Below are 14,769 nucleotides of genomic sequence, written 5' to 3'. Positions count from 1 at the left end.
GATGCACAGAACAACCAGCTTTAAATTTGGTAGCTGACATGTGAAATGGGCAAAAGTTGCCTCTGACAGATGACACTGATCAGAAACCCATATTTTCTATTCTCTATATTCTCTTATGAGAGTTTAATTGGCTATTCACATATCTCCATACTGATAATCTCCAGTAGAGCTGCAGTCAGGTATTTTTTTCATGTCTTCTTGTATCCAGGTGCCAGGTTTAAAACTTTGTTCCTGCAGCGTAAAAGTGCCTGACTCAAAATTCATCAGGGTCTCCAGGAATTACTTGTTTTTCAATAGCTTTGAATGGACTTTATCATATGCTAAAATGAGTGTTGTTTTATGGCACCATGTAAATTAAAAACAATGCTTGCCAAATGGAAAAAGGAAATTTTCTGCTCTAATTGCTAGGAGAAAGTAAGAGAGGCCATGGACTGGTTGGCTGCGCAGGAGAAGAAGTTAGCAAAGCTGCTGGTGGAAACAGAGAATGAAACATATTACCAGAAGTACAAAGTAAGTTGCATTTCATGTTTAGAAGCTTCTGTGAGAACAATCTGTTTCTGTGAATATTTTTAATATTTTTAATCTTCATTGCCTAAACTGAAGCATTAAATAAGCTTTTAAAGAAAACTTGGAAATTTGATGATGAAGTTGTTAAATGCCCTCATATGATTGAAGGAAAAGTAGGCTAAAATTCTCTCTGTTATGAAAAAGGGATGCTATTTTGTTTTTGAGCAGAGTTTTTGGAAAGAGTAGTGTCTTAATTGATGTAGGTGGAGACTTGGACAAGATTCAGGCACGTAGACCCTTGACAGAGTTACTTTTGCTATTTCTGTGCTAATTACAACAGTGCGTTTTAGCCAGCTAATGTTGTAGAGGAGTAGTTGAACTGCTGGCTATAGGTTGTGCTTAAGTAAAATTTCCTTTGGCTTATGTTGTAGCCAGAGTTTGTAATAAAGTGGCCCGTGGGGAACTGTGAGAGGAGGAACTTTCCCTTTCTCTTGCTGGGAAGGGAGAACTGTGTTCTGACTGCACTGACATTATGTTAAGTACAGACTAAGGGAATGGCACGTATAATTTCAGACCCAAATACTGCCTGGAGACAAGAATGCTTCTTGCTATCTTGCCTTTGCATGCATCACACCCTTTGAAGTTAATGGAACTCATACCAGTGTGTTCAAAGGCAGGACTTGGCTCCGTGAGCTTCCATCTTGACATCTTCTGTGAATTACTCTTCTATTTTATCCCTAGGAAATGATGTCATTTATGGAAACGTTTAACCAAGAGAAAATCCCCTTTCTGCCTGTGTTGTCATCAAAAAGAGGTGAAGCAGAGCTGAGTGAAGGCCAGCAGCAGATGAGGGAAGAGTGGGATAAAGTGATCTCTCAGGTCAGAGACATTTCTCACTCACCCCATTACCAGCATGAGCATGTGGGTTGGATGAAGCTTAAGTCTACCCCAGGAACTCTCACTGGGAAGAGTGAGGAGATGATGCTTCATTTGGAATGATCAAAGAGTTTTGACCCTGAACCTGAAGTCCAGACAATCTGAGTGGCATTCAGTGGAGAGAAGAGGCAGAAGGTGGCTCTGTGTTACCCTTCTGCCTCCTGAGCCTTAAGACTGGAACACCCCTGGAAAATGCCGTGCATCTGGTTATCTCGGAGCACTCTTCTGATCAATTTTTTTTGCCTATTTATGCTTAAAAGGTTATTTTGGGACATAGTTATGTCTCAGAGCACAGATGCTAACCTAGTGGGGCCTGGTTGCTCAATGCTTTGCCTTGCAATGTGGTTGGCTATGTTGGCTCAAACTGGGATGTGTAGGGCCATGCTGGGAATTGCTGGTTTTGGAAGAGATGTTCCTCTGTCAGCCCCATGACAGAAAGCTGTTAATCTCTGTTCCCCCCCATTTTTGCAGCTAGCTCACTAAATTCCCTGTTGGTGGACCTTGGTATGGACACCAGCAAATGATAAGAATGCCAAAGTCTCTGTGGTGTTGCAGAGGTTACAGGCTGGGAGCAAACCTGGGTTTGAGGTGAACAAGGCTGATTTTAGCTGACTTCACTGGAAGCTCTTTTTTTAAGCAGTGACAAGCATGAGGGAGTGGGTTCCTGGGATGTCTTGAGCACCAGCTTATGCAGCTTATATCAGCATCTTGGAGATGGGGAAGAAAATTGTAGTGAGAGATTTAATCCACTTGTTTTCCTTTTAAAGATTACCAAGTGGAAAGCAAAGCTGGACCAGATGTTGCCCTCCCCTCTGGACAGCATTGAGGCTTGGCTCCAGGAGGTGGAACGGCTGCAGGCAGAAGATTTGCCTGATTTGCAGGACCCGTTCAAAGCAATGTCTGTCTTCAGAGAAATAATTGTAATATTTAAGGTATGCTGATCACAAAGGAAATTCTGCTTCAGTTTGGCGCAACAAAGCACTTGTTATGGAACTGCTGTTTGACATTTTGGGAAGTGGTGTGCATATGTTTGTCTTCTGAAGATGAAAAGCTCTTCTGAACATACCTTTGAAGAATTGTGGGCTTAATTAAATAACTGAATGGGTCTTTAAGGCAGATTTCAGACCACTGGGATGAGATTAAATTTGAGTATTGCCTGAATGAGTAAATTATGCTATTCTTTTTTATGTGGTTCCTGCAACTTGTTTGTTTGTTAAGTAATAACACAGGATAATTGCATCTTTATCTTTAAATCTATGCTTAATGCATACCTGTTCAGAAAAGCACTTGATCTTAAGGTTGCATTCCAGGGAGTTCAAGAAGTCTGTGTGTTTAAAGTTAAATAGTTCAAGAAGCTTGTGTGTTTAAAGTTAAATATTTGCTGAATCACTCTGTAGTTCCATTCAAGGCAAGGATATTTTGATACCTTCGTACCATGCAATTTATTTACTCTGATCTTCAAATATTTGCACAGATAATAGTTTAAACAACCTTTTGAGTTTGAAATTTCTGAAAGAGTGTGTGTGTTGATGCCTGGCTGGTGATCATAATGCCATACTTGGGTATTTTATAACCAAGTTTGCTGGTTTTGTGACATTGTCCTTACAGAGAATTTGAAAGAATGGGCAGTGGAGGTTCTTGCAAGTGGCTTAATAACACCACTCTTTTGTGTTTTTAGTCAGTTCCTGATATGAGAGATGGCTTTTTAACTGGTAACAGCTTTGTCAGTCTTTAGCCATTTGATCTAAGATGTCTGTAGTGCAACCTAAGTACTTAAAGCATTTTTAAGAATAAGATAGAGAGACTGATGTCAGTTCTTGAGGCATTTCCTTTTTCCTGTTAAACATATAGATAAAATCATTGCATTCCTTCAGAAGAAGAAACACATTAATGCTTAATTTCTGCTAAATTCACTTTTCTTGGTGGGAAGACATCCTACTGAGAATTTTTTTCCCCATTTACTATGTGTGTAGGGTAAGGTGATACTTTATAATGCAAATTTTACTTAAGATCCAGGAAATTATCCACTAATGCTCATAACTATCTGACTGATACAGTGTTATGATTACAAAATCCAGTGTTAAAAATCTGTGCACATTTTTTTTTTGTGGTTGAGGGCTGTCCCAGGATTTAACCATTTCCTTTAACATGCTTTGTGGCAGAGTTTATAACATAGAAGTGAACTTGTAGCTTTTTTTTATATATATATGCCCCTGAGAAATAGGCTTACCTTTTGTGCAGTACATTTTATTTTTTTTTTTTTCAAGTAGAAAATTTGGTGCTGACCAGTTTTACGTGCCTGTAAAATATTCCCCAATCATGGGACACTGGCCATTGAATGATTAATTTGATACCCTGCCAGCCTGGTGTTAGACACAAATTTATTGAGCAGTCAAATGAACTATGGAGTAGGTGACATAAATAGATTTATTCAACTGGTTTTGCTGTCAGTCTTTGCTAAGAGATAGCAAAGAACAACTTAATACTTTGGAACTGTTACAATGATGCTTTTTCTCCTAAAATGACAGTAAAGGTGCAGAAAAAACTGATAGCAGGAGTAGTGTAAGGTCTGTGGTCCTTATATTTGAGCAGATACACAGTGATAAGAGAAATCAGGTAGTATTGCACTAAATAAGCACTTTAGAAGGTGGTTAGGTAAATACTTTTATTGCACTTTATTGAGTAAAGACACTGGGAGATTGTCTTGCACTGACTAGTTCTTAATAGCTCTTTCCCTAATGGCAGGTGAGTTGGAGATTCCCAGAAGAAATACTCTAAATAAAAAAAAATTATTTACTATGTCTTGTTCTCCTCAGGGCTTGATGGATTGTTTTGATTCTCACTTGGACACTCTTCAGTCATTTAAGAATGAAGATGAGAAGAATATGCCACTAGTCTTGCCTGAAAAATTAGAGGAAATGAAAAGAAGGTTGTGATGCACAATTTCGCTCTACTTCATGTTGTGTTCTAGCTCTGCTATTGACGTGCTCTGCTATTCTGAGCAAAGCACACACTTTATCCATGCCTTGCAAAAAAAGAGCATTTTAGACCTGAATGCAGGCTGTCAAGTGGAACAGGCAGGGATCTCTCATTGCTCCAGTGAATGTTTAATTATGTGTGCAGAGTGGAGCCCATTAACAGGACCTTTTCAGATGCCCTTTGCTAGCGGGGATAGGGAACTTGAATATTTTCAATGTAAAAATTTCTCTGGTGGTGGGGATTCTCTAAACTTTTATTTCCACCATTAACAATCACTGTGATCTATAGCTTGTGTGACCCCAAATATTTGTTGGAGGATCTTTTAAAAAAATGACGAGTAAATCTGTATCTGTAACCTGAGGTGCTTTGACATACAGGTGGCAATACCCCTTTTTTTGGCATCTGAGTTTTTACATACATTGAGTAGAGAACATTGACTGCTCAATTGTTGCTGCTTAAAAAATGAAATGTCGCTATATTAGAACTTAATTCCTGTCATAACAAAAAATGTTTACATATATGTAATTTTTATTTTTTTAGGAAAAATCCTGATAGATTAATGCCTTGTATACCAAATAGTTTTGAGTAAACTTTTGGAATTCTTTTCTGTTTGCAGATTTAGCAATATTCGTTCCACAAACCCCAGCACTTTTCTTGAATACCACTATGGACTGTGCTCAGCCATTACCAATGAGGTGAAGTTAAAGCTAAATATCTGGGACATGAAATATGGGGCAAAAGAGTCTGTGGAATCAGTGCTGGAAAATTGGAATGTAAGTTTCAGATATGTGTATCATAATGTGATGGTAGTTCTTTCCCAGCTCTCTGATTCAATCTTATGGCTTTGTCATCTGAAGATTTTATAGTTGGTAGAAGTCAAAGAAGGGCAGGTAGACTTCTCTAGAAGCTTTCCTTGCCCCCAGCATCTTCCATTTTGCTATGAATGAGATTTCTTTCTTCAGTTTGGAGAAGTAACCCAAGCCACGACAGTGACTTCTTTCAAGACTTCTTTCCTTCTAGACTATTTATAGAGCCAGCTGTAGCAGCCCTTCCCTAGCTCCAATCCACAGAACCCTCTCTGGGGTAGTTCAATAGTTGCTTTCTTCAAAACCAGCCATTATTCACACTGTTGCCTCTTCCTTTTCCCAGCTTCTTTATCTCCTTATGCTTTGTGGTAAATAGGAATTGTTCTGTTCTATTTCATCTTCTGCTTAGCTCAGTTTCTGGATTCAAGTTATGAAATTGATGCCACGTGTAGGCTTGTAGGAGGGCTGAGGTTGCCCAACCCCAAATACTGACAAAGGATACTGCATCAGGAGTAGAGGCAGAGGTGAAAATGCTGATGCCTCCAGTTTGTCCCCATCTTGAGTTAATGGGATTCCGTGTGAATTCCATCTTGGTGGGCTTTCTCAGAGGATTCTCACACTGGCAAATCCATAGTTAAATTAGTGGGAATTTCACCAGCCTCAGTACTGTGGAAGGAGGCAACAACAGGTTGTCTAAAATAGCAGTTTCTCTGAGCAGTGTCAGCCTCACCCTGTAGTAATGTAGTTATGCAGAATTAATCTGTACCGAGTTTGTTGGCTCAGTTGGTTTCATAAATACTTGTTATCATGTTATAGCTACAGTTGTGGTTCATGGCCTTCCTCAAGCTGATAGAATGCAGAACTTTCCCAGGGAGTTCAGGGCTTGTTGTTGGCTTACTTTCTGGTCCCATGATGTGAAGTCCTGGCTGAGTGGTGATGTGGTGGCCCAGGTTTGTCACAGTCACAGGGGAGGGTGTTTTGTAGCCTGCTGGGTAGGACATTTGTAGCTCAGACAGAGAGGCTGAGGATCAACCCTCATTCCCTGTGCACACACAAGGTCCCTTCCTCTGCTCCTATTTCTTCCTCTTTCACCCTCTCCATCCCCTGCTTGTCTTGATCTGTGTCAGAAACGAGGCACATCAATATTTCTGTGCATGCAGGGAAACCCGCCTTTCGCTTTCATCACTTTTTTGACTTGTGACTAAATTCTACCTGACTTGTTCTGGATGCAGTTTCTCAGAATTGCCCTGGGGATGTAACTTTTTGAAACAAGCAGTCCTGACTCATGCAGGGCTGTGGCTCAGGCAGTGGCATTCAGGTACTCATATTTCTATTTGCTTTACTCTCTGCACAAGCAGAGTGCAAGAACAGGTTTGTTTCAGACTAAAGGCTGCAGCTGAGTTGCTGAATGGGCTTTGCTCAGTTTACATTTAATCTGTAGGTTGCAGGCTTGTATATTAAAAAATAGAAGTGTCCCAAGCTCTATTTCATACCCAGTTTTATGTTGTTCAGTGTTACCCATATCAATTACTTTTCACTTTGGGCAGAATTTCATTGAAGAAAAGAAACTTGAAACACAATTAGACACTGCTATTCTCATCTGTGAAGACTTGAAAAACATAAGTGGTCCTGACTTGGGTAAGCTATGCACGTAAGCTGCTATGAAGATCTCCGTTTTGAACTGATGTGCTACCACCAATTTTAATTCCCTCTACTGTTCCATGTAAACAGTACTTCTTTTAATTAACCTCTCTGTTTCCAAATGTATAACAATAATCCTTATTCCATGTCCTAGCTGGAGATCCTCAAGAAATCAGCAAACTTTTGAAGACAGTGGAGTCAAAGATTTCTATGTGCAAAGAATATATTTCCAATGTAAACACCACCCTACGGAAAGTCCTGTCCTCCTGGAGTAATTACACAGAAAACATCCACTTACTAAAGACGTGGCTGGAAGAAAATAGAAATGAGGATCCAAAAGAGGTACTTGGTTGGATTTCTCTGTTTCACAAACAGAGATACTTCAAAGCCTCCTGAAAGAAATACATTAAAACTGAGTGGTTGCTGTTGTTGCTTTTCTGGATTTCATTTTGGAAAAAAAATGTTTGACAGGGTTCTGCTTTAAATTATTTCAATGCCTCTGTCTAGATCCCTGCTGAGATCCTGGCAAAGAGGAATTCGATTCACGGTTCCTTGAATGAAGCTGGAAACCATCTTATTGAAGTCAGCAAAGAGCAAGTTGGATCAAATATTGCCAAAGAGCTGAAGAAACTGAACAGGAGATGGGCAAAGTTCATCAAGAAGACACACTTTGTGAGTTACTATAAGTTATTATTACTCTCTGCCATGCAGCCTTCAAAGTAATCTTTTCCAGACTTACCATCTTGCTAATCAGAGATTGATCAATCTCTCAATCAGATCAGGGTTGCCAATTTTAAAGCTTGAGGAACAGAGAGTACACAGCAGCATCCCATTCTTTAGTCTTTGTGACTCAGTTAAATTCTCATTATAACAGGATGGAAAACATTCAATTTTTAAACTGAAATCTCAAAACCACTTATAAAAGGAAATCTTACTGCAGAGTAAGCTCTTAATTCATTGCTAGGGGTGGAAGTAATCAATTTAGTCTGTGCTAAATTTTACAGTCTGTCTTAGCTAGTAGAAAGTAATTATTGCTGCACAGATATTTCTAAGGTTGTACAACTTTTCACCAGCTCACTTGACAGGTTTTTAGGCTTCTGTAAATCCCTATACAACCTGCCTAATGTTATACATCTTACATTTCCTAGAATGCTTTCACAAGGATGACATTTTCCACTCTGCCTGGGAATATTAGAACTCTTAATTTGAGTTGAGCTTTTCATTGACGTTTATTAAAGGTACTGCTGTGACAGTAAATGGTGGCAAAAGATTACTACTACATTTTTGTTGTAGAGATGAGCTTGGTGGGAATGCAGTAAAACCAAAGGAAGCAATCAAAGGGTGAGGGAAATCCAGAGTTTGCTAAAAAAACCCTTAATAAGAGATGCTTCAAATAAATATATTGAGGAGTCAGAGAAGGTGCAAGAAGCCTGTCTAAGGTCTTAACTACTTCCTGAGTTATTTTTGTGGCATTGCATTGAACATTATGACTATCATATATAATATATTCTTTTATATAAAATACAAGAACAAATGCTTGACCTCTGGCCTGTGACTGCCACCACCATTAAACTGTCACTACACTTCCTGATCTTGATTTGACCAACTCCAGCTGCTGTTCTCTCAGACAGTTCCCTGGTGTGGGCTGGGCAGTGCTGCTGCCCAGGAGTTTTTCTCCATAGTAGTGTGCTGCTTTTATAGGGGAGGGGACAATGGGAGAGGTCACAGGGGCACAGGTTGTGCTGTCCCACCTGCCCTCAGGGCTGAGGAACTGAGCTTCACATGGTTTATTTACCAGTATGTTTGGCATTTATTTCTCCTTTGATCCCTGTTGGGTGCTAAAGCTGGGCAGTGACCCAGGTGGTGACTGTTGGAGGAGGGCAGTGAGGAGATGATGGGAATGAACATCTTACCCTGCTGTTTGTTGATAGCTCGGACAAGAGAGCACAAATGCTGCTGAAAAGCCCATGGAGCTTCCAGGGAGCCTGGAGAAAATTGAAGAGCTGCTTGGAGGAGTGGACAGCTGGGCAGCAGAGGTGGGATGTCTGCTGAACAAGATCAGTCACGAGGAGCCTGTAGAACCTGAGATGGAGGAACATTTGCAGGTGAAAATGCTGCTTAAAATACTTGTTCCTCAGATTCTCATCTTGCAGCACGGATTTGTAGCTGGGGTAAAATGAGGCATCAACAGTGAAGCAGAACTTAATGTGGACTTGTAAAAAGTCAGGACAGTGCTTGTGCCTTGTTATTTCTCAGGATCACTCCCAGATGAGCTGTGAGTGAATCTTCTACCATCAGTGAGTCCAGATGACAAACAGGTGCCAATGAAATGCTGTTGGTGCTACTGATCAGCAGCTTGTTCTTGAGTGATATTAATTACTCCTGTCCAGCACAGCACTTGGAGCAGACTAGAACACTGCAAGTTGCCAGTTTGAGTGGTTCCTCTGGTCATACACTTTTTTGGCACACCTTGGCTGTATTTCGAGGCTTACCCATCAAAAACTGGGATACTCCAAGTATCTTCAGCAACACGTAGGGAAATTTATGACTCTCATAGGCAGTTTTTCTAAATATCAACAAAGAGCACAAATTAATTTCTAACAAGAAATTCCACTATTGTTTCCCATGTCTCTCTGCCTGGGATTACCCCCAGCTCCCAGCAGATGGCAGGTGAAAATCTGTGTATATAACTCAGCAGCTCCAATACAAAGTCTGATTTGTTTTCTTCTCCTGCCAGTGAAGGTGAGACAGAACAAAGCTGCCAAGCTTTGCACTGAAAAAGTTGAAGCACTGTCCTATGTTGCCTTTACTATTTCTGCAGCAGGGCCTATATAATGTAATGGTGTGAAGGTGACCATCAGGAGGAGGTTTCATTGAAACTTCTTTGTGTAACTGCTGTAAATAAACAGAAATACTCTTTATTTCATTTAATCTACGTACAACAACTGTGCACCAGAATCACTGTTTGTTTCCTGTTGCTTTGTGCCTCCTTGCACAGTGTTAAGCTAACAGATTTGGGAGTGTGAGAGATGAAAAGGATCTGTTCATCTTTTTGTAATCACAGGCATATGTTTGTAAAACAAGCCTCATTTTGCAGTGTGACTCTAGTTTGTTAAAAAAACATGAATTAACAGAGGGCACCCTGACATACAGCCTCCAAACATGTGCTGGCATTGTATCTCCATGTCTGGGGGCAGGAGACATCAGGTCGCTGTTACCTGCAGTACAATAGGTCAAGATCCAGAAAAAAGCTCTGATTATCATTAGGAGAATGCTAATTGACAACTTCAAACAGGAGAAATGTGTTGAATATTCGTAGATTGAAACAGCTCTGATAACGACTTTTCATGATAAATGTTCAAACATGGCACATTACTCCTGCATGCAGAACACCCAGCTGTTCCTGCCCTGTAGTACTGAATACCACAAGAAAATCTGAGCCTTGGAATGTGCTGGCTTTTGGATGACTTCATGATCAGATGATGCACATCCAAATGTGTGGTTTCATCTGGGAAGCTGCTTGGATGGCAGAGCATATTTTAAAAACACATCTAATTGGCTCTGTGGCAAAGGCACGGAAGGTATTACACTGACGGAAAGGAATTGCTTTAGCAAACAGGATCCCCTGTGGATGGCAGCAAATTTCTTTTTCTACACACAGAGATTTTTACAGTGCAGTATACTGACTATAACTGGAATATAAGGCTTTCTTTTACCAAGTATTGACCATCCATGATCAAGGCTGGCTTTCTCACTCAGTTTGTTTAAACAAAAAGACAGATAAACACTTGTAAAGACTTCTCATGCTTTTTTGTTCAACCAGAGTTTGGCTGCAAGAGGATCCTCATGCCAGGACCAGGTCGTGGCAGCAGAAGAGATCTTGCAATCCCTGATGCAGAATGTTTCAAGTCAGTTGTTTCAGCAGCATTCTCACACCACTGGGCTGGAGGCACGAATTAAAGAAGCCAGAGACAAAGTAGAGGTACTAATTTATAAACACAGATGTTTCTAATTTTAACATCATGGAATAAAGGAAGATTCCTTGTCAGTCATGTAAAATAGAAAAGGTTCTGTATTATTGGAATCAGTCTCCCAGGCTCTTGTCAGGACAAAATCTAGAACATTTCCAAGATCAGTATCTCAACTTGAAAATCTCAAGTGATGTTATGAAGCAATAACTGTATCTAATTACTGACACTGAAATGTGTTCTGAAAAATCTTTCTTCCAAGGCTGTCATGGGTGACCTGAACAACTTCTTGTCCAAATGTGAGAAAAGACCCTCAGAGAAGGAGGCTTTGCTCAATTTTGAGGAATCCCAGAAAGAACTTGAGGCTTCCATTTTGAAGGCTGTGCAACTTGTCAGTCAAAAATTAAATCCTGAAGAATGTATTTCAAGATATGAGGTGGGTTTGTGTTCTGAACCAGCTGAATTTGAGTACTTTTGAGGGCTATGCTGTCTCTAAAAATCTGAAGTAAGAAAAATACTGACTTTTTTTTTTTTTGGTAGCTATTAGTGCTTTGCTCAGTTTTCTGGTTTAGCAGTTATTAACTTGGCAGACAAGTTGAATGTAGAAGCATAAATCTATATGGCAATTTAGTCAGTGCCCTGTCCTGAAGTATTCCATCACTCCATCAGAACTGAGCATTTTCAGAACTACAGCTTTTTTGCTTTTTTTTTTTTTCTTTTGCCTGATCAATAATTAAACTTCCCATCAAGAATGGCATGCTTGACTTCTTGGGCAGCTCATTATAAATACTGAATCTCCTCTTTTTCCCAGGGGGTAGTTGGTAAATCAAATGTCCCGTCTCAAAATGTGGATCTCTTAAAGGGATGTTGGAAATGGTAGTGCCCAAAATCTGTGTGTGGCAGAGCGAGGGCTGGGTGACCAAGTACCAGGAGGGCACAGAGCCTTATTCCAGGCCATCCTGGAGGTCCCATGGTGGAGACCTTTCCCCCACCTGCTGACAGCCACGGGACATGGCCTCATGTATTCCCTAGGGAAAAGGCAGAGTTCAGCGACCTTAATCTTTTGTCTTTGGTACCAAATTTTTCCCCTAAAAGTTGTTACAAAAGCAAAAGCAGCACCTGCTTTTTTCCATCAAGCATTCACTGATACTGCAACCTTTTGCAGAAAAACAGGGATGGGAGAATGCCCTCGTACCCACCCACACCAGGACCACACACTCCATATGTGTAATGTATGCATTGATTTATTCACAGGTTTTACATGCTACTGATGTCATTTTGCTAGTCAATAAGTTACATTTGTTTATGTTCGTGTTTTTGTGGGTTTTTTTGTTTTGTTTTATTTTGTCTTGTTTTCTTTTTGTAGGAAGCTTTTAATGCTCTGGACAATAAAGTTCTTGGCAAATTTTTGAAAGCATCTGAGCAGCTGAAAAATATTTCATCTGATCATGAGAAGCTGAAGGTGGAAAATGATGTTCGTAGGAGATGGGAGGTGAGATAATGCAGGAGTGAGAATCCAGTCTGGGCTCATCAGGCCTGGCATCTTTGAAACCAATTTTTTCTTATCACTGTCTGTTCTGATGTTTCTGCTTGCTGTGTAACAATGTCTCACAGCAACGTGTTTTGTATTTTGCAGGCAGTTCGTCAGGAAATTGTATCCTATGTCCAGCTCATAGTTGAAAGGGAAAAAAAGAAATTTAATGCAACTTTAAAAAAAATCAATAAGCAGTTAGGCAAAGAGAAGAAACTCCTAAGTATGGATAAAACCAAAGGGCTCATCAAGGAACATGAGGTACGTGGCACACTCCTTTTCTGCTTCTCTTTGTGAATGCTTTGCTGTCCTTCCTCCTTTTTAGCTTCATTGTCTGTGGAGCAGGGCCCTTGTGCTCTGTGTTATGTAAGCACAGAGTAAAGAGGCCACCAAAATAATTTCTTTACCTTTTTTGTCTGCAGATATTAGTGTTCTTGCAGACTTTTGGAATTTACTCCTTGTTAAGTAGGTGGTATCCTTTTACCATTTCCCCCCCCCCCCCCCCTCCAGATAGTTATTATTTTTTTAATTCACCCTAGAAAGTATAATAATTGACAAGGAATACTTAAAAATATTCTGCTTTTTCTGTAGTCAGTAGGACACATCTATCTGATGTCAGGGTGAAGAAGGCTTGGGATGAAAATTAAAAATTATAGAACATAATGAATATCAAAATTGGGTCAGCGTAGTCTTGTGAGTACAGTTGGGAACGTGTTTCCAGAAATCCTAATTTATTTTCTGGTTCTATTTTAGAAAGAACAAAGAGAAAATCAGTGCGTGTTTCTTGGTTTGACAGCTTAGACTTTTGAGAGCATTCGACCAAGAAGATAATGGAAGTGTAAAAAAACATACATGAGAATAATTGCTTATCCTCATGTCTTAACATGGACTTGGTATATTGTTTTTTTCTTTGTTTAGGCCTTTTTTTCGCATGAAGGCAGCATGAAGGAGCTTAACAAGACTTTGGAAGACCTTAAAACATTGGCAAGACTCTCAGAAGAAACTGTCCCAGGGATACAGGCACTCACTGCAGACTGTGAAAAAAGGCTAGAAAAAGTTCAGCAAATGGTGGCAGACACTAACACAGCACTGTTGGCTCGTGTTGGAAAAGGACAGTCCCCTCTCAAAGGGTGAGTGGCTGAGTCATGGTGTTTTGTAGCTTTATAGAAATCATTTTTACACTTAAGTTTTGGGATACTCCAATGTATTTTGGCAGTACATAACTATGTACATTACTGTGGCCGGCTGTGCGTTTAAACACTTAGTATTAAGTTTCGTAAACTGGCAAGTACAATGTTTGGTTACCCTTCATCACAGCTGCACTGTTTTAAACCTTGAGCTAGGATTTCTTTTTTCCCTTTGTATTTAATATTTTGTTCTTGTAGGAACTCCATTATGGCTTCTGAGAATGGAGAAGAGTCTGGTTCTTCTCAACAAATTGACAGCCTTATGGTACAGGAGGTAAGAAGTTCAGACTGTTGGAAGACAGTGCTCTGTCAAAGGGATGTCATTGCCAAGGAAAAAGTATTTATTTCTCTTACTGTTTTTATTCTGATAAGACCTTGGGTCTCTGGCCAGAAATCAAAACCCCATTGTGCTTGTGAATGCAGACTAAGTAAACATTAAAAATTAATATGCAAGCAGCAGTGATGGGCATCCTGGGAAATGTGAGCCTCCAGCCTGGAATTATATTTTGCAAAAAAGTAATTTTCCGATAGGGTCATGTGGGAAGCTGTGTTCAAGTGAAAATCCCCCATAGTGTCCCAGTAATATGAACTATTTTCAGAGCACAGAGCAAGACTAATGAAGAGTTAGAGGCATTTGTCTGTGAAAAGAATGAATGAGCTGGCTGCAAGTATTCCAAAATGTGCTATGGGCTCGTGATTGGGTTTAAACACATCTTGTATTCATGAATGGCATCTCTCATCTCCTTTGGGACACATCAAGCAATTCCTTCCTTCAGGAGCTCACAGATCCCTGTTAGGCTTTGCTGTGTATTACACAGAATGATGTGGAGGTCACTGTCACCATTTTGTTTTTACTCAGACCTCAAGACCTGCTGCAGATACAATTTTGGAACCAGATGTGAAACATCACAATGGAGAAAGCTGTGCAGACAAGTTTGAGGAAGATGGTGATTCAGCCATACCAACTTTGTTAGAGAGGTAATTTTTATAGGAAAAAATCAGGGGTTGTTAAGATATGATGCTTTGCTACACAAATTAACTCATAAATGAATTGAATGTACCAAACATAAGGTGCACTTTTGCTATGCAGAACCCTGTTCTTTTTTCTACTACAATTTACTGAATATTGATCTATAATCGATAAGGAAGCACTACAGTAACTAAATGCTTCAAACATTAGGATTTTGTAGCAAGAACATTTTTCGATATGAATG

The 14,769-nt window shown here is 39.9% G+C and overlaps 1 protein-coding gene across 1 annotated transcript in view; it reads left to right on the top strand.

Annotated features, from left to right (window-relative positions):
- SYNE2 (spectrin repeat containing nuclear envelope protein 2) overlaps positions 1-14,769 on the top strand; it is a 153,976-nt gene that overhangs the window by 15,852 nt on the left and 123,355 nt on the right. The window contains exons 9-24 of the mRNA XM_062494829.1: positions 409-510; positions 1,249-1,386; positions 2,211-2,375; positions 4,260-4,372; positions 5,039-5,195; positions 6,776-6,866; positions 7,024-7,211; positions 7,377-7,541; positions 8,801-8,974; positions 10,693-10,851; positions 11,100-11,273; positions 12,204-12,329; positions 12,474-12,629; positions 13,287-13,498; positions 13,754-13,829; positions 14,415-14,533. Of these exons, the coding sequence (XP_062350813.1) occupies positions 409-510; positions 1,249-1,386; positions 2,211-2,375; positions 4,260-4,372; positions 5,039-5,195; positions 6,776-6,866; positions 7,024-7,211; positions 7,377-7,541; positions 8,801-8,974; positions 10,693-10,851; positions 11,100-11,273; positions 12,204-12,329; positions 12,474-12,629; positions 13,287-13,498; positions 13,754-13,829; positions 14,415-14,533 (2,315 nt within the window). The remainder of the gene's footprint in view (positions 1-408; positions 511-1,248; positions 1,387-2,210; positions 2,376-4,259; positions 4,373-5,038; positions 5,196-6,775; positions 6,867-7,023; positions 7,212-7,376; positions 7,542-8,800; positions 8,975-10,692; positions 10,852-11,099; positions 11,274-12,203; positions 12,330-12,473; positions 12,630-13,286; positions 13,499-13,753; positions 13,830-14,414; positions 14,534-14,769) is intronic.

This window comes from Cinclus cinclus, chromosome 6, assembly GCF_963662255.1.
Source record: "Cinclus cinclus chromosome 6, bCinCin1.1, whole genome shotgun sequence".
Classification (NCBI taxonomy): domain Eukaryota; kingdom Metazoa; phylum Chordata; class Aves; order Passeriformes; family Cinclidae; genus Cinclus; species Cinclus cinclus.
The sequence above is the reverse complement of the archived record's forward strand: the minus strand, read 5'-3'. Positions and strand labels throughout refer to the sequence as shown.